General features: G+C 37.9%; 1 protein-coding gene across 7 annotated transcripts in view; it reads right to left on the reverse strand.

Annotated features, from left to right (window-relative positions):
• NT5C2 (5'-nucleotidase, cytosolic II) overlaps positions 1–19,167 on the reverse strand; it is a 71,224-nt gene that overhangs the window by 33,478 nt on the left and 18,579 nt on the right. For 2 of the 7 annotated variants that reach the window (XM_081953717.1, XM_081953716.1), the window contains exon 3: positions 9,717–9,790. The exons of 2 other annotated variants lie outside the window; for them this stretch is intronic. In XM_081953717.1, the coding sequence (XP_081809843.1) occupies positions 9,717–9,790 (74 nt within the window). Of the gene's footprint in view, positions 1–9,716; positions 9,791–12,689; positions 12,903–19,167 lie in introns of those variants that run through there. 3 more of the 7 variants (XM_081953719.1, XM_081953721.1, XM_081953718.1) reach the window with 2 other exon arrangements.

Raw genomic sequence — 19,167 nt, forward strand, 5'->3', positions numbered from 1 at the left:
GTGCGGCACACCCGCACACAACCCCTTGCGCTCCGCCCACTTATGGCACGCGAGCCAAAAATGGTTCGCCATCGCTGCTATAGAAGAATTAAGCAAAATAAATTAAGAATACAGAAAAATTATGAACAACTCACGCTTACCGGGGCATGGCAACCTTTCTCATTTATCAGCCTGAATACTGAAATCCAGGAACTCACCCTAGCACTTGCACAACATCTGCCCAACTTTAACACTGATTTCCAGTGGAAAGCCAAAGGGGTCAATAATCAATAATCAATAATTTTATTTGATTAGCCGCAACCCTCTCCCGAAGGACTCGGGGCGGCGTACAATCAAAACGGATAAAAAATACACATAAGACAAACATATATACAAAAAGAACAGAGACATATACATATGTGCATGGAGGAGAGTTGACTTATAAGTGAAGGACAATTAAAAACACAATTAAAAAACACAATTAAAAACACAATTTAAAATCCCCTTAAATAAAATTACTAAATTAAAAAAACCATCAGGAGCATTACGAAGTTATGGTTGAGCCAGGCCAGCTATTTGGAAAAGGTGGGTCTTGAGCTTAACACGGAAGGAGCGGAGGTCAGTAGTGGTCCTAATATCCGGGGGGAGGTCATTCCACAGGGCTGGGCCCGCCACAGAGAAGGCTCTGCTCCTAGGCGCCGCCACATGGCACTGTCTGGTGGACGGCACCTGGAGAAGTCCCTCTCTGTGTGAGCGGATGGGTCGTAGGGATGTATGGGGCAGAATACGATCCCGCAGGTAACTAGGTCCTGAGCCATGGAGCGCTTTAAAGATCGTAATCAAGACCTTGAAACGCACTCGATAGACCACAGGAAGCCAGTGCAGCTCGCGCAGGAGAGGTGTCACATGGGAGTACTTAGTACTCCCCATAATCACCCACGCGGCCGCATTCTGGACCAACTGCAGTCTCCGAGTGCATTTCAAGGGAAGCCCCATGTAGAGAGCGTTACAGTAGTCCAGGCGAGACGTCACCAGCGCATGGGTGACTGTGCGTAGGGCGTCCCGGTCCAATAGGGGGCGCAATTGGCGCACCAGGCGAACCTGGTGGAATGCCCCCCTGGTCACGGCTGTCACATGTTCATCCATGGACAGCCTGGCATCCAGGAGGACGCCCAAATTGCGCGCCCGCTCCACGGGGGCGAGTTGAATGCCCCCAATGGCCAGAGATGGAATTATCTGGTTGAACCGGGGAGCCGGAACCCACAGCCACTCCGTCTTGGAAGGGTTGAGCCTGAGTCGGTTGTCATCCATCCAGACCCGTACGGCTTCCACACACCGGGACATCACTTCGACGGCCTCGTTGGGGTGGTTCGGGGTGGAAATGTACAGCTGAGTATCATCAGCGTACAGATGATATCCCACCCCGAAACCACGGATGATCTCACCCAGCGGCTTCATGTATGTGTTGAACAGGAGTGGCGAGAGGACCGACCCCTGTGGCACCCCACAAGTAAGGGGGCTTAGGGTCGACCTCTGCTCCCCTGCCAACACACGTTGCGTCTGGCCGGAGAGGTAGGAGCCGAACCACCGCAAAACGGTGCCCCGGACCCCCAACCCCTCCAGTCGGTGCAACAGGATACCATGGTCGATGGTATCAAAAGCCGCCGAGAGGTCTAATAGGACCAGGATAGAGGAACAACCCCTATCTCTGGCCCTCCAGAGATCATCAACCAACGCGACCAAGGCCGTCTCTGTGCTGTGCCCAGGGCGAAAGCCGGACTGGCGCGGGTCTAGATAATCATTCTCCTCCAGATGTCGTGGAAACTGAGAAGCCACCACACTCTCTACAACCTTCGCCAAAAAGGGAAGGTTGGAGACAGGACGATAATTGGCCAGCTCCGTAGGGTCCAGGGAAGGCTTCTTGAGCAAGGGTCTCACCACCGCCTCTTTCAAGGCGGCCGGGAGAGACCCCTCACCCAACGAAGCGTTCACTAGGCCCAGGAGCCAGTCGCGTGTAACCTCCCAGGATGCCAGTACAAGCCAGGAGGGACACGGGTCCAGCAAACATGTGGTAGGTCGCAGTCGTCCACGCAATCTGTCCAAATCCTCGATGACAACCAAGTCAAACTCCTCCCAAAAAGGTTTCTCAAGACTCGCCACCGGCGTCTCGACTGGGCCACTGAAGGGGACCCAATCCTTCCGGATTTGAGCGACTTTATCCTGCAGATATTTCCCAAACTCCTCTGCCCTACCCTGTAAAGAGGCCTCCCGTGGCCTCTGAAACAGAAGGGAGCGGGACACCCGAAACAGGGCGGCAGGGCGGTTCTCTGCCGATGCAATGAGAGCGGCACAATATTGACGTTTGGCCGTTCTCAATGCCACTAGGTACGTCCTTAAATGGGCTCGTAACTGTGCTTGGTCAAATTCGGATCGGGAGGATCTCCAACGACTCTCTAGGCATCTCTTGCGGCGCTTCATCACCCTTAGCTCCTCGGTGAACCAAGGAGCCAGGGTGGATCGTTGCCGCCGGAGAGGCCGCAAAGGCGCCACCCGGTTCAAGGCCCCGGTAGTCGCATTATTCCACGCGGCCACCAGGTCCTCTACCGGAGGGCGGGTCAGGGCTGCAGGAGGTGGCCCAAGCTCCGTCTGGAACCTGTCTGGTTCCATCAAGCGCCTGGGGCGGAACCATCTAGTGTTTTCCGGTTCCGCCTCCCCGCAGCGAGGGGTAGCACCAGGGAAGTCAAGTCGGAGGAGTGAGTGATCTGACCATGACAGAGGAGTGATGGTTAAATTCACTCCTCCCAGATCACTCAACCACTGGCGAGAGACAAAAACAAGGTCCAGGGTGTGACCTCCCTCGTGTGTCGGGCCCTGAATCATTTGAGTCAGGTCCATGGCTATCATGGAAGCCATGAACTCCCGAACCCCCTCTGATGCTTCTCCCACCGACGGCAGGTTAAAATCCCCCATCACTAAAAGTTTGGGGGTCTCAACCGCCACCGATGAGATCAGCTCGAGGAGCTCAGGCAGGGTCGCTGATGTATGGCGGGGAGCCAGGTATACTATCAGCAGGCCCATCTGCCTCCCAGGGCCCCATTTCACAACAAGGGATTCACATCCGGACGTCTGTAGCACAGTGGACTCCCTCGGCTCTAAGTCCTCCCGGATAATCACTGCTACCCCACCGCCCCTTCCCCGGGCCCGGGGCTGGTGAAATGCTTGATAACCTGGTGGGCACATTTCCACAAGGGGTAACCCTCCCTCGTGGCCCAACCAGGTTTCCGTTATTCCCGCGAGGTCCGGCTCCCCCTCCAAAATTAGATCGTGAATGAGGGGGGCCTTATTGACAACGGACCTCGCATTGCATAACAACAGCCTCAGGCCCTGGGCCTGCAGATCCTGACCACCTAGAACGCGGGGGTTGGTACAAGCGACCGGGTGTAACCAACACCCACGGTCTCCCAACCGACTGCGGGTGGCTGAATATTCAGTTATATAGGAAGATATATAACTTTTTTTGTGACCACAAAAAAGATGCCAGGCTTTGCACTATCATGCCAGCAATGGACAATTCTGAATAGGATTTGCACCTCACACAGCATCTGCAGAGACTTTCTGTATTAATGAGGCATAGTATGCCACCCCTCAGTGTGACTGCGGGGTCCCACGTCAAACTACAGATTACATGGTGACCAGCTGTAAAGTGTGGATATATACTAGTCCAGTATCTGATGTTTTTAATATAAACAATGCTGCACTTCAATGGTTAGATAGCCTAGACATTGATATTTGAACACAGATATTTTAAATATTTATATTTTATTGTGTTTTATCAATCTAGGTGAAATGTTAATACTGCTAGTCTGTGTATGATATGCCGTACACTAAATAAATAATATTGAGAATAGAAAAATATGAAGGACGTCATGACTGTTGACAAAACACTTCTGGAAAGGATAAGAGTTGCAATAGAGATACACTTTCTGCAAAATAGGCAGAAAGTTTGGGAGTTTTTTTATTTTAAAATTGCAAGATCTGGTGGCTTTCACAATAGTTTTTGTTGTGTTTTTTCTCATAGTTGAGGAAAATATGCTGCTGGTTTTTAGCAATATGATTGGAAAGGATCTTACGGAACTTAGGGGTTGCATATGGTCATAGGGACTTAGAATGCCCACTTCTTAGAGTGGTGGCCATAAGGACAATAGTGTAAAACATGACTAAAGAAGGAGCACACCTCTTTAAATTTCTTATAAATACAGAAGTATACTGATAAATGCTGACAGAGAGGAGAAATGGGAAGATGAACTAATAGCTTTCATAATATTTACTTTTGAAAGAAAAGATCACCTGATGCATTACGGAAGATAAGCCAAGCCTAATTCGCTAGACTAATGTAGTGATTGTGTACCATTTCTGAGTAAACGTGTGAACTACATGTTGTAAATTACTAAAATTCATCTGAGAAGTACTTTATGTGAGATATTTCCATATTTCTAAATATAAGAGCAATTCCATTGATAAAACTCAAATATGCTGCTTGTGTGACTATATATGCAAGAACACACATAAGAACATTTAATTACAGAAGATGCTTCTTCCTATTTTAGCTACTGCAGAAGGAATGACTACTCTTCTTTAACCTTGCTATAAAGATTAGAAGCCAGCTGTGAAAACAAGCACATTCTATACATATCCATCTCCTCTCAAAAGCAATTACTATTCTCTTTTAACGGCAGCAAAGAGAAACGTCAGTATCAAAATTAATCACACAAATGTGAAATATCTGTTGAAACAAAATCTGGCAACCATTTTCAGTCAAGTTTCTGCTTTTACCAGACTCTACTAAGTTTAATAGAAACAACCATTAACTGATGGACTGTATGTGATCTCTAGCATTCCTTGGTAATACACTTATCAAAATCTGGCAAAAAGAACTGGTTGTTTTCCATAGCATAATTCTTTCTTCCCTAGTATAATATTGAAAATGGTCTCTTGGAAGACTATTCGATATTGCTAACAGACACCATGGCAAAGATTAAATATTTTACCTGATAAATTTGACATGTTCTGCTCTTTTCCTGCCATTGCTACATTCAGGATTGTGTTTCTATCCCAACTGACTCCAAATTTTAAAAAAATCCTTCATTTCTCAGATTTTTAACTCCAACTTCATCTTTTTTCCTGCCAAAGTCTATAATTCAATTTTTGATGCTACTTCTGAATTGTTACATATGAAATATAGCTGACTTTGAGCCAGAGACCATCTGTCAGCCCAACTTGCTTCACATGGTTGTTGTGGGAAAATAGGAGTAAGAAAGAGTAGATATGTTTGCCATATCTTCGTTATTTATAAATAATAAAGATGAGGTTTAAATAAAGTAAATAACATTTATGTATAAATCACCCTGAGCCATAATGGCTAAAAAGCAAGTCACAAGGATAATGAAACTGTATTATTGCAGGCTCTTCTCTTTATATAGAGAATTTTCTCCATTTGTTCTAGACTTATTTTTATTTGCAAGAACTTCATCTATCGTAACTCTATCCTTCTACAGATGGCCAGTACTATAACAGTATACCCCCCCAAAGAACAACACCCTCCTGTTATTTCCATCATATGCCACATGTTTTGATTTAAAACACATAAATATTACCATTTGAAAGCTTTCCTCATGTTCTATTCCAAAAGTTACATAATTTTAAAAAATCAGGAACACATACAATAATCAGTAACTATTGTCATAAAAATCATAATTAAAAGAGTAATGGATAAGATATATATCCTTCCTCTTTCCAAGCAGCAATATTGTAATGGAGTCTCCGTTAACTTTTTATTAATTCTCCAGATCTAGCTAGCAAATTGTTCAATGTTATTTTTCTGCCAGATGCAAAATGACTTTACTTGAACTACTTTGTTTCTCAGCACTTCACTGTTCTTTTGCTAGTCAATATTTACTTTCCCTCTAGTTTTCAACAGTGATCTCATGATCTAAGCCAGGGGTGTCAAACTCACGTCGTCATGTTGTCACATGACATATTGCGACTTCCTTCCCCCTTGCTAAAACAGGGGTGGGCATGGCCAGCATGTGAACATCCAGTTTGCGGGCCGCAAGTTTGATGTCAGAGTTTTGGCAGCGTGACTATTATTATGAGATAAACCCAGGAGCAAAACACAGCACAGAGAGCCTTCAGACAATTAATAATGGTTTATATACAAAATAAATACAAGCATAGATATGGAGATAAATCCCTTACCAGCTACGAACACAAGAAGAGAAATGAAATACATGATGAGAGAGAGAAACACCCTCTAATATCTATATCTATAGACTTGTGTGGACCTCCCATCAGAGTCTTAAAGAGGCGATACCATAGATGCTTTGAATCAGCCTCATTGCATCAGCCTTACATTACATTACATCAGCTTACAACCTTTCATCAGCTGGCAGCTATTAAATCTTCCTTACCTGACATTTGACACCCTTGATCTAAGCTTAATTAAAGATGCCTAGTCTTTACAGGCTGTTACCTCTTCTCTTACAGTTAACTTGAACATCCTGAATAGCTTTCTAGGCTTTGGACATTCTTGAACAATACGAAATGGACTACAGGGATTCCTGGGCTTTAGGCAGGCAGAATGCCCTTAATACAGAGAGTTACAGATGAGAGAAGATAGTAAAGTGATTTCAGGATTCAAGGATTCAGTGAAAAATATTTCAAGTACTGGAAAATCTCCAAAATTCCATTAATGTTGCTATGTATTCGGTGTACACCAACAGCCAAAAGCATACTGATAAGTGCTGCATTATAAATTTGCATTGGACACATTATCTGAAATTAGTGTAGTTAAATCAAGAATTCTGTACACAACTTTTAAAATATGTGTGCATTTTTTATCCATCTCCTGGTTTTTTATATTTAATCATAGATGAGTTACTGCAATTAAAAATGACTTAGTGCCAATACCTTATGGATTTGCAATTATCTTTTTCAGAAATGTTGAAAACTATCCGTACAAACAAAACGTTTGTTAGCTAAAATGTTACTATGTTTAATCACTGAATTAGAACCAGATATTCTGTAAAGTGAAGTTAAATTGGTCCTAGAAACTATTGCTAACTCAATGCTGCAGGAATTGGCAAAATATCAGCAGAACTCTAAAATATGATAACAGGATGCAGAAAAGAATTTTGTAAACAAATATGGAAAACAACTGTGGCCAAGGGAGTGAAAAAGATCCATTATATTTGAGTACCACAAAAAGGTAATGTTAAGGAATATTCTAACTAATGAACAATTGCACTAATTTAACAGCCTAATAAGATAATGCCCAATATTTTGCAACACAGATTTTAATAATACATGGAACAAGAACTTTCAGATATAGAAATGGTTTCAGAAGAGATGATGGCACCCAAGATCATTCAGCTAATAGCCAATGCAAATGAAAAAGGGGGGAGATCCAAAAAAGATATCTATTTTTGTTTTACTAATTATACAATGGCTTTTGACAAGATAGTCTGAAACATAGTATGAATGTTCTTTAACAACATGGTATACCAGAAACCTCATTTGCCTATTGAAAATTACTATAATAACCAGGAACCTTCCATCAGAATGCAATATAAAGCAACTAAATAGTTCAAATATCTTCCTAGGACAAAAAAATGACAGAAATAGGAAGGTCTAGCAAGAAATAAAATGGTTTCTTCTTTTTCCCTGAGTGTTCATATATCTAGATAAAATTTACAGGATAGATGACAATTATATAGGAGTAACAATTTCCTATATTCTGAATAAATTAGTACATCTGATTTCAATTAATCTTTTAGAATAACAGTCATTTGCTCAGACCATTTCTGCAACCTTCCAGTAATCCAGTGATTTTTGTAATTACAATTTGATTGAAATCTGTCCTCAATTCAATCCTATTGGATTGACATATTCCTGTGATACGAATGTTTACAACTGAAGGTATTGAGGAACTAGAAATAGAAACTGCTTATTCACAAGACTGCTGCATCATGTTAGGGATGTGCAAAATATTCCATTTTTCTTCCAGACCACAAGCTACTTCTATTAGTTTAGGTCTGGAAAACAAAATTATCTCAATTAAATCAAAACAATCTTTTTTAAAAAATGAAATTAAAATAATTGATTACAATAATTAATTATTTAAATCTTGGAAGGACAGATGTGTTTTAACCATCTTCTTAAATAGCAAGATACTAGAAGCCAGAAACATCTTGAAAACACATTTTACTTCCAAACAATTGCAGGACTATTTCCAGAGCAGCTGAATCAGCACTGCCTGGAGGAAGAATGGAATGTTTCAGAATTCCTTGGAACATTCTGTCTCCGAAATGTAACATTTAACACACTTATAACTATTGCATGCCCAAATACATAAAAAGAGGTCTTAGGCAATAGTGCAGTCAACTGCGGTGGTAGCAAAAACAGGGCTTTCAACATTGTTTACCCTCATATTCACATTTACCATGATTTGGAGTGATTGACTGTAAAAGACACTCTCAAAAGAGACCGGTCAAACTCCTAATCTAAACCCCCTGCTTCTATAATATGAGCAAACACTATAGATGCTATTTAAAATAATAATAATAATAATAAAGTCCTGGCTTAACGCTAGTAAAATGCTTTGCCTTTACTCAATCATCAAGCTATATATCAGAGTTAGAGTTCCACAATGGGACTCTGGATCACAGACAGGCGAAGTTATACCTCTCCACTATCACTCCACAACTGATTACAAAACCACCGCAAATTACTTCCTTCCATTGGGTATACAGAATTATCAACATGACAGAAACAAATTGCAGCATAGCAATTTTTTATTGCGTTAGACAGCCAGGCAAATATCTATGTTCAAACTTATAACCCAAAATGCTACTTTAAAATAGTTTTAAAATGCTATGCATATCTAAAATTGTTTGGAAAAACAAAAAAATATCAAAGAAAGAACATGGATTATTGTAACAACATGTGGGTAATATGTGTGTCTTTAACAAGTTAATAATTGATTTAAAATTTCCAAAATGGAATACTCAATTTTCGTGCACAACATGCAAAACACTAATTACTATCAACTACTTAAATGTCTTTAAAAAGCATAACTACTTATTTATTTTCCAACTGCAAATAGTTGCAAGATGTACTGAGTGTCAAGACAAATATTGAAATTAGGAGATACAAGCAACAGTAATAGCTTTAGAATAATTGGTCATCCTCTGCTGAAGCTAGCAGATATAAATATGAACTATTATTCATAAATACTAGGAAAATGTCCTTTCATGAAAAATTACTTTTTCAGTCAACTCTGCCTGGCATTAGTTGGGGGAATAGAAATATTAGTTGGCCAATTCTAAAAGAGAGCACCACAAAGAAAAGAGACAAGAAACAACTCCTTGATAGAAACATAATTATCAATACCACTCTAAAGACTATGTGATCCAGGATAAAAATAACTAAGATTTATTATTGGCAGATAGAAGTGAGGGTGATTTATATTCATTTATTAGAATGTTTAAAAGGACAGGATTTATACAAAACAATAAGAATGTAGTCAACTGCTATCTGTTCTTTAGTTCTCTCTCTAAACTGCTTAAGCAGAGTTTAAGTAGTTTCTTAAATAAGTACTTACTATCCCAAAATATTGTAAGACATTCTTGCTTTTGTTAGCAATTAAGGCTCAGTTATGAAACATAGATTTGTATACATACCAGCTAAAGTATAATCCATATCAAATCCAAAGCACTTTATTTTTTCCATGGCTAGACTTCTATTCACAAAAATCCTGCCAAAAAAAAGGTAAGAAAACCAATAGTAAGTATTGTTGATATGAAACCTACGTAAACAGCATGAGGAACACATATGCTTCAAACTATTCAAGAGTTATTAAGGGAACATGCCAATGGACAAAATGACCAAGACACATTTACAGTGATCCTGAGCACATTCACTTTGGAGCAAATGCCATCGGACTCAGGAGACTTATCTGGGAATAACATTATATTGTACAGAATTGGGCTGTTAATCTCCTAAATGCAATAAGATTGCTGGATGCTATCAGTAGTAGTTGCATTTAAAAGTTTTTTAAGAGAGCTGAATTTTTCATTTATATTATATGTATGAAAAGAATTAACACAAATTGCAGATACCAATCAAAAATTTAAAAAAAGGATAAAATAACGCTCATTTTTAAAAACTCAATGAAAACAAAAGCAATATACCAAGAAGGTGTCATACTGGTTGTGGATTGATAGTTTGCCTATTAATTACATAAATTGTTTAATATTAAAATTATTCTCAAAATCAAGACTATCTCATTGTATTATTAAATAATTCATTTTAAATTATATTTGACTGATTTAAAAAAAGGCCATAGAAATTACACTCAAATTCCACCAATATATAAATGCATAAAAGGTCATGTTAAAGTTGCCCCAGCAAGTTTTACCCCCGCTAATCGTGACCAACTTTAGAAGGCAGTGCTCATCTCTATTTCTTAAGCCAAAGAGCCAGCATTGTCTGAATGTTTTGGCACTCATTTGGCCAGTATGACATCACGCCGCAGCACGAAGCATATGGCAAAACATGGAATACTGTTACCTTCCTGCCTGCTTATATGCAGTACCTATTCATCTACTTGCCTTTTCATGCTTTCAAACTGCTAGGTTGGCAGGAGCTGGACAAGTGATGGGAGCTCATTCAGTCTCACGGCACTTGGGTCTCGAACTGCCAAGGTATGGACCTTTAACAGTCTAAGACTCAACATCTTAACCACTGAGCCACTGTGTCCCTTATGAATGCATAAAAATGCATTATGCACATTAAATTAATTTAAATCAACCCCTGCATTAGTAACTTTATATTCAAAAATATACACAATTGTTCTTGTAATATTCAATTCAGTTCTGACGAAGCTTCTTGGATCACAAGTGAAATGTTTGCAAGGAAAAAAGCAAAAAACTCCAATTGTCTTTTGAAAAGAACCTTTTGAACCATGACCTGAATGATTGAGACTCTCCATAAACTTCTCTTTTCTCCTTTAACATTTCATCCTAGAAGTAGCATGTAAGTGCATTATTTATTACATCACAATGTTGCCATTCTATGCACTCTCTCGTGTCCCTGCATTCTTTACTTACCTTTAGTTTAACTTCCTGTCTGTCTATCCTTTGTTCTGAATGCATTAAAGAAATGCTGATCTCTTTGGACAACTTATCTGAACCTAACTTGCCTGGGCTTGCGAACTTCCCCTAATTCCCCTCTTGGCCTTACTTTCTCATGTACAGTAAGTAAGTCTTAAAGTAAGCCAAAACTTAAAACAAAGGAGGAAATGAAGGAAGAAATTATATCACGGGTGTCAAACTTGCTGCATCATGTTGCTGTCACATGATGTCTCACAACGTTTTCCCTATTTGTGGAGCTGGGGGGGGTGCGCATCTGGCCTGCGGGCCACCAGTTTGACATTCCTAGTTAGATCCTTCAAGCTAAATATCATTCAAGATATTTATTGAAAAGAATTGTAGTATTCAGCATAAGAAATACTTTTGACTGCAGTTTATTATCAGAATCAATGATATATTTCCCAGTCAGTCACTGCTCACCTTTGTAAGGGAGTTCAGTGCATGTTTCCTGCAAGGCCCCTTCCAGACAATATTGCATCACTCTTGAGAAATTCAGATCTTAATTTGTTGATTAAATACATGAATATCAGATGCTTGGCTCCTCTCATTACTGTGCTATGCCTGAACAATTAGCTAATCTAATTGCATTTTCAATACTGCAGTTTCAATTCAGTTATTTCTGGTGTCTTTCAAAAGTTAAAGAAAAATATTTTGAAGATGTTGCATTATTTTTTTTTAATTGCCCTACTATTAAATATGCACTCAAAAGAAGAAAATTATTTGTTTGGGAAATATGCTTTAGAAAAGTAATTGAATTTTTGTTTATTAAATAAAGTACTGAAAATATGCATTCTATAAGACAAGGTTTAGATTTGTAGAATAAAGAAGATTAAAGTAACATTTCATTTGTACAAGATTATGAAGTATGGTAAATATTTAAAAAATGAGCAAATATATCCGAAGATAGAGCATTATTAACTGCTTTTAACCTCAGAGATTTCCCTTCCAAAATTCAAGTACTATCTAAGCAGCTACTCTTAATACAAGACAATTTACAATTACGAACATTAGGATTCCAAACTATTAATATTTAAGGTCAAACTATTACATTTCTGCACTGTCAGGCCGACCTCCCTCAGCAACCAAGAAAGAAACCACTTAACTCCATTCTGCAGAATTAAGAGTACTTTTACTGGTTATGAAAAGATAGCAGTTAAGCAAAGCAAGATCTGAGGCAAAAGTATGCGAATCATACATATCAATATGTGACCAAACCCCCTCCCCCTGGTAACCCTCATCCCAGTGTTCAATCTGCAAATCCCTTAGGTGTCAGGTGAGTTCCATCTTCAAGGAGCATAATCAGGTTGGTATGCAGGACGGTTAGCCTTGACCGACACCAAGCACTAATCTCCAGCATGCACAGTAGACGGTGAGACCAAAACTCCCTTTTTACAATTTCTCCTGCACTTAAACTTCCCCTCCCAAATAGCCCCCCCCTCCTCGTTTCAATGGCAGCCAAAAGCAAATAGCGGAACAGAGCCTGACATGCACTAACAAACTTACCTCATCATCTTATTTGGATGTTCTTCTTGTAATATTTGTAGCTGTCAAATCCACGTTACCTATTTTTTAAAAGGCTCCCTTCCACCATATATCAGCAATTTTGCTTTTTTTCTGGCTGGATTTCAGCATAGCACTATGTGTGAAACAAACTGGGAGATGCCACGTATCTGTTTAGAGAGTTCTAGAGAACCCAGATCTGCAGCTAATTTAATAAGTTACAGGATATCACTGTTCAATACATCTCCGTTTGGAATAGAATCTCTTTAGCTCTATGCTTTAGCCTTAACTTTCAATGCAGCTCTAAGAGTCACAATTTCCTGGCAAGCTGCCTGCTCTGGCAACGAAGCATAGAAAGTACAACGGTGGAATGACATAGGAGGGAGGAGAGACAGTTAAACACGACAGAAGTTACACAACAGCTACCATCAGAATATACGAAAGACACTATACACAGAAGAAATATTGCAAATTTATGATGCACCACATGAGCCCTTGGGATATCAACTGAAAAGCAGCATTGCTAAATATCATCATGGCTTTGAGTAAACAAGGTATGATTCATCTTTCTCATACACAAGTTAGATGGTTTGATCTCTGGCAACAGGATCATCACAAAAGGGCTGTGGGGCTTTTTTGTACCCTCTCAGGATTATCCAGATTATCCAGATATAAACATAGATATTAGTTTGTAAATTAAAATGAAATTAACCATAAAACAGTCCACAGAACCTGAGTTTGGGAATCTCGTTTGAAAACCAGGAGAGACTGAAGAAATTGCATGTTCAAATCCACAACCAGTTAGCAGTCTGTTTGGACAGAACAGTGTCAGGGGTGGTAAGCGCACCACCACAATGAAAGGATTGTTCTCTCTGCACTAGAAGGGTTTGTTCCAACCAAATCATTTGGAAGAAATAATATGATTCCTTCTAATTTTACAGAAACGTCTTCCTTCATACAGTTGACCTCAAAAACGAATAATTTCAACACTATGTAGGACAGCAAAAAAGAACCAATTTGTGATGGTAGTTAAGACATCAGGCTACAAACTGGGAGACCATGAGTGCTAATCCTGTCTTCGATATAAAGGCAATTGGGTGATTTGGGCCCATGCTCTTTCTCTTAGACCTAGGAAGCAGGCAACAGCAAATCCTTCTGAAAAACATTGCAAAGAAAATGTTTGTAGTCCCTAGGAATGAAAAGTGACTTGAAGGCACATGCCTTCACATGCACATACACATACAAACACAAAGCAAGGAAAGAAACATGTTTAAAAATGTCCCTCCCCCACTATATATTTTGCCTTATTTTCTACTGACTCAAAGAATATGATCTTGTTCCATGTCAGACAGAAATGTTGGTGTCTCTCTGAATACTAAACAATTCTGTGGTGATCAGCATGGCAGCAAATAAGGACTACTGAACAGTTATGATGGTTTTTATATACAAAGGAGACTATTTGGAATATAGAAAAATATTTATAGGTACTTTTTAAATGCAAGCAGATTCTATAGCGGATTTGTCATTCCACAAAATATTGAGTATTAGCTTGTAAGAATTAGAGGCAATGTCACTTAGAATGAGTGAATGGGGGTTGTATTAGGGATATACAGTAGGCCAAAAGATAAATATTCCTTGAAACCAATTCCTGTTTAGATCTCTCCCACAAATGGATTGAAGGCATTTCTCAATATTGCCCAACCTGCATCGCATCCTCTAAGATTCAGGTCTAGATAAACATTTTCCTAGATAAATAGCTTTGATCCTTAGCAGTCAGAACACTTAGATTATGATAGTGTTTAATTCAGGGTGATAAACTGGAAGGCTATTCATACTGTGTATATGTGTGTGTATTTGTGTTACAACCCCTGGTGTGTATGTATGTATGTATGTATGTATGTATGTATGTATGTATGTATGTATGTATGTATGTATGTATGTATGTATATATATATATATATATATATATATATATATATATATATATATATATATATATATATATATATATATATATATATATATATATATATATATATATATATATATATATATATATATTTGTTTTCGTAGATTTTCATGGGTTTAGGTATGCTGTTCTTGTTGTATTCGGGTATTTTCTTACACGGGAAAAGACCTGAATACAACAAGACCAGCATATATATCTATATCTATATCTACACACACACACACACACACACACACACACACACACACACACACACACACTGTATATGTATGTATGTATATGTTTTCGTAGATTTTCACCATACATACATACATAGATACATACATACATATATATTCTTATGGAAACAATACAATTTATCAATTATTTATCCTCCAGCCCACATATGCCAACTGAATTGGATAATTGAAGTAATATTTGATTCTGATGTATTGCTAAAAATGGAAATGCTTACTTTTCTATGCTATTTCTATTAATTGCTAAATAATGAATATTGTCAGGGAATTCCAGTAATGGCTCAGAGCAGGCTGTCAAATGTGTGTGGCCCGCATGCCGGATGCATCATGTGCTGCCATGCCTACCCCCGGTTTAGCAAAGGGGAATCAGTTGGCTCAGAATCAGTTGGGGAAGAGATGGGCAGCTGAGAAATTAAATCAGACAATCAATGGTGCAATGCATCTATGTGAATGCCCTTATAAGGCCATATAAAAATATATCTAATCTTTTTTTGGCAATATGTTCATTTTGTATCAAATTTTAGCATCTAGGACTGCACTGTACAGGTGTCATCAAAATGAGAAATGACAAAAGTATTAACAAAAATAAAGTTTTAACAGCAAATTCTCAGTAACGGTATGGGTGGCTAACACACACACACACACGCAAATTTAATTTTTGTCTGAATTCTGAAAAAAAGCATTTAAGAGAGCCAATTGAAGAGGCAAAAATTGAAGACTCACCTGTTCCGATTAGCGGGCCTGGCATAATTACAACTGTTCCTCCTGGTAAACGTACTATTAACTGGTTATTTTAGGGGTATTGTTTTTAATTTAATTTGTGTGTGTCTTAGGGGTTTTAAAATTATATTTATATATACTGGCTAACTGTACAGTTCTTTTAATTCTATTTTTAACCTCCTCCATATTTAACTGTACATATTTAATTCTTCTATTTATTGTATTTTGATATATTCTTTGCATGGACTGTACACCGCCCCGAGTCCCTTTTGGGAGAGGGGGCGGTCTAGAAGCACAGTAAAATAAATAAATAAATAAATAAACAATGTCATAAAACAGCTGCATGGAAGTTTATTCAGCTCATAGGTTGATCCCACCCATTCCCTAGACAAACTCAGAAGTTGGTGATGCTGAAAGATGTGGATCTTTGTTTTTATACTTTTTTTGTGGCTGCTACGTGTATATGTTTTTAGCATTTTTAATATTGTTAGCACCTTAGAATTGTGTCACTGAGGTAGGCAGCCACCTAAATCTACTAATTAAAATGAAATAAAAACATATTTATTTATTTGGAAATCTTCATTAGAAGTGTTGCTAATCTTATGAAAATTATGGATATAAACAACCTAAGCAAAATCAAAAACTTCAGTGATATAATTTCCTTTCCAGAATCTTATCACAACTATACTGTCTCCATATAATTACAGGCAGTCCATGAGTTACAACAGTTCATTTAGTGACCATTCAAAGTTACGTCACTAAAAAGTGACTTACGACCGCTTTTCACCCTTACGACCACTGCAGCATCCCCATGGTCAGGTGACCAAAATTCTGATGCTTAGCATATTCATGATGGTTGCAATCTTTCCGGATCATGTGAAACCTTCTGACAAACAAAGTCAATGGGAAAGACTGATTCACTTAACAACTGCGTTATTAACTGCAATGATTTACTTAACAACTGTGGCTAGAAAAGTCATAATTCACTTAACAAATATCTCACTTTGCAACATAATTTTGGGACTCAATTATGGTCATACGTCTGGGGTCACCTGTATTTTATTAACAGCAACAGCAGCAACATTTTGACACGGTAACCCCTTCATTTTTAAGTTGCATTGAAAGAATTTGATTTGTGTATCTTACAGGTTTAGGGATTATCAAAAGAACTGGAATATTAGAAAAATAACCCCTCAATGTATATGATACATGGTCATTACTGTCATATGTATGATTATGCAGAGGAATTAAGGAATGCACAATTGTATATTACCATGTTTATATATGGAGACAAATAATTTCTTCTATTACTGTAAAAAAAAAACCACCTGGTATTTCTTTATTCAGCCCAATAAATTAAATAAAGGAAACTGTTCCAAAGTTCAATATGACTTATTCTTAGCATTGCATTCTTTATTGTTTAATATCATTTATCAAGTAATAAACAAGCAACAGTTAGAATTTTTCTGTTGGACACTTCATTAGTGGAATGAAAAGGTGGAAATAGTTTTAAGATTGAGGTCATTTAGAATTTGGCTTATTATCAGATATCAGTTCTAGTTAAAAATATTTTTTTCTGAATTTTACAGATGAAAGATACTATTATTTTAAAAAATTAATACAGACCAATACTAGCCTAAGAATTTCAATTATTATTCAAGAATAGTTTGTGTATGTTCAGTATTACTGTATACATGTCCCATACATTAAAAACTGAATTTAATTTTTATGACTGTTTACCAAAGAGTAAATGATGTACATAGAAAATAACGTTTTTTTAAAGTAGGAATTGGTATGCTGTTAGCTCAAGTACTCTGATTTTGGCAAGCAATTTATTCTGTTTAAACATTCGTTTAGTTTATGTTTCCACATTTTGAATGCAAAGCAAATCTCTGGTGAAGCCATAGTACACATTTTGTGTCTATTTTTCTACCCCTAGGACAGAGAACTTTCTAGTCTCACACTGGTTCGGTGAAGTCTGTGATATAAATATAGAAAGATGCCTAAAGTGAAACCAAAGTAAGACCAGTGGCATATCATAATACAGAAATAGAGGCCTAACTTCCATATTTTTATGCCAACCTTACACAAAGCTGTCTTTAAAAGAATAGAAAGTAAAGCACTGAATCCTTTCTCACATCAGATATATTTAAAATGAGTTATTTGTAAAAACATGTGCACCGAAATAACTAATTTTATTTTATTATCTTGCAATATTACAACCCCAATTCATTATACACACATAAAATAAGTTAACACAAATACCTGGATTCTGCTTCTTGGCCATTAGCAACAGAGAATGGAAACCCAACTTTTTCCATTGTTTAACCTTTACTTGCAACAGCTGTTAGACGCCAAAGAACTGTATGTAATAATCCAAAGGATGACGAGAAGTATTCCCTCAGAGTTAAAAAATAGACATCACAACAATTTGGTGTCTCATACTGAACCTCCTTCCTGTCTAACTACAATCATACTGCGTGATTGTACTCCTACGGAGGGACCAGCCTCTATTACTCCCAACCCAGATACATCAACAATGAGTAAAGGAGATAGCATTTTTCTTCTGTGTAGCGAAGAACTTCCTTCTACTGAAATGAGTGTTTCATTTCTACCCAATTTCATGCTATCAGTAACGGCTTATAAAAGAATAGCATCTTATTTCCAAATATTTCAGTAAGTCAGTGGCTGTATAGTCAATTTCTATTTTTGTTTACACAATAAGCATTTCCACAAATAGGCTATAAGTTATAATAAGACTTACAGTTGACACCAGCTATGAGTCTAAAGCTAGCTATTATTTGGGATGAAGTGGAAGGGAGGGAGAAAGGAGGAATTTGTACTGCATAAATATTACACATAAAATAAGAGGTTGTAACCAATTTTATATGGGTCCCCATACTTTATCTTTCTTAAATTTACAGTCAGTACTATCTATTCTAATGTGTGCTTTATAATACAGATTTTCCTAATTAATATACCTAAGATTCATTAAACATTTCAGGGTCTTTTTTAAAGTCTTACTGAATTGTATTTACAACAAAACATAAAGTAAAATAAAAACATTTTGTACAATTTAATATCTATGATAATCTATCAGGTACTAAATCACTGTTCACTATACAGGTTAAGCCAGTCTTACAGATGACAGCTGTAAAAAAGCTATGCGCAGCACCCACCCAGGGTGATGTAACACAACAGAGTCATCAACAGATTCAGTCCAACTTTTAGTTATCCTTGTGAAATAACTAAAGGCTAAATAACATGCAATTCTCTAAATTCTATATAGATTACTCCAAAATATATTCTGGCAAAAATATGTATTATTTTTAAAAGAACCATCGGAACTTATTGTAACTGCAGCAAATTTAAATAACACGATCCTCTAAAGTCACTCATAACACTGCTGACAACCATTCCACTCTCTAGCTTCTTGTGAGACATTAGATGTAGAGAAGAGGGCAATTTTGGATCCTAGGGATTATATCTAAAAGTGTTAATAGTCACGCAATGCAAAGGATAAACATAGTGATAGAACAATATTATTTAAACAGAC

The sequence above is a fragment of the Natrix helvetica genome, assembly GCF_964273705.1.
Source record: "Natrix helvetica genome assembly, chromosome: 5".
Classification (NCBI taxonomy): Eukaryota; Metazoa; Chordata; class Lepidosauria; order Squamata; family Natricidae; genus Natrix; species Natrix helvetica.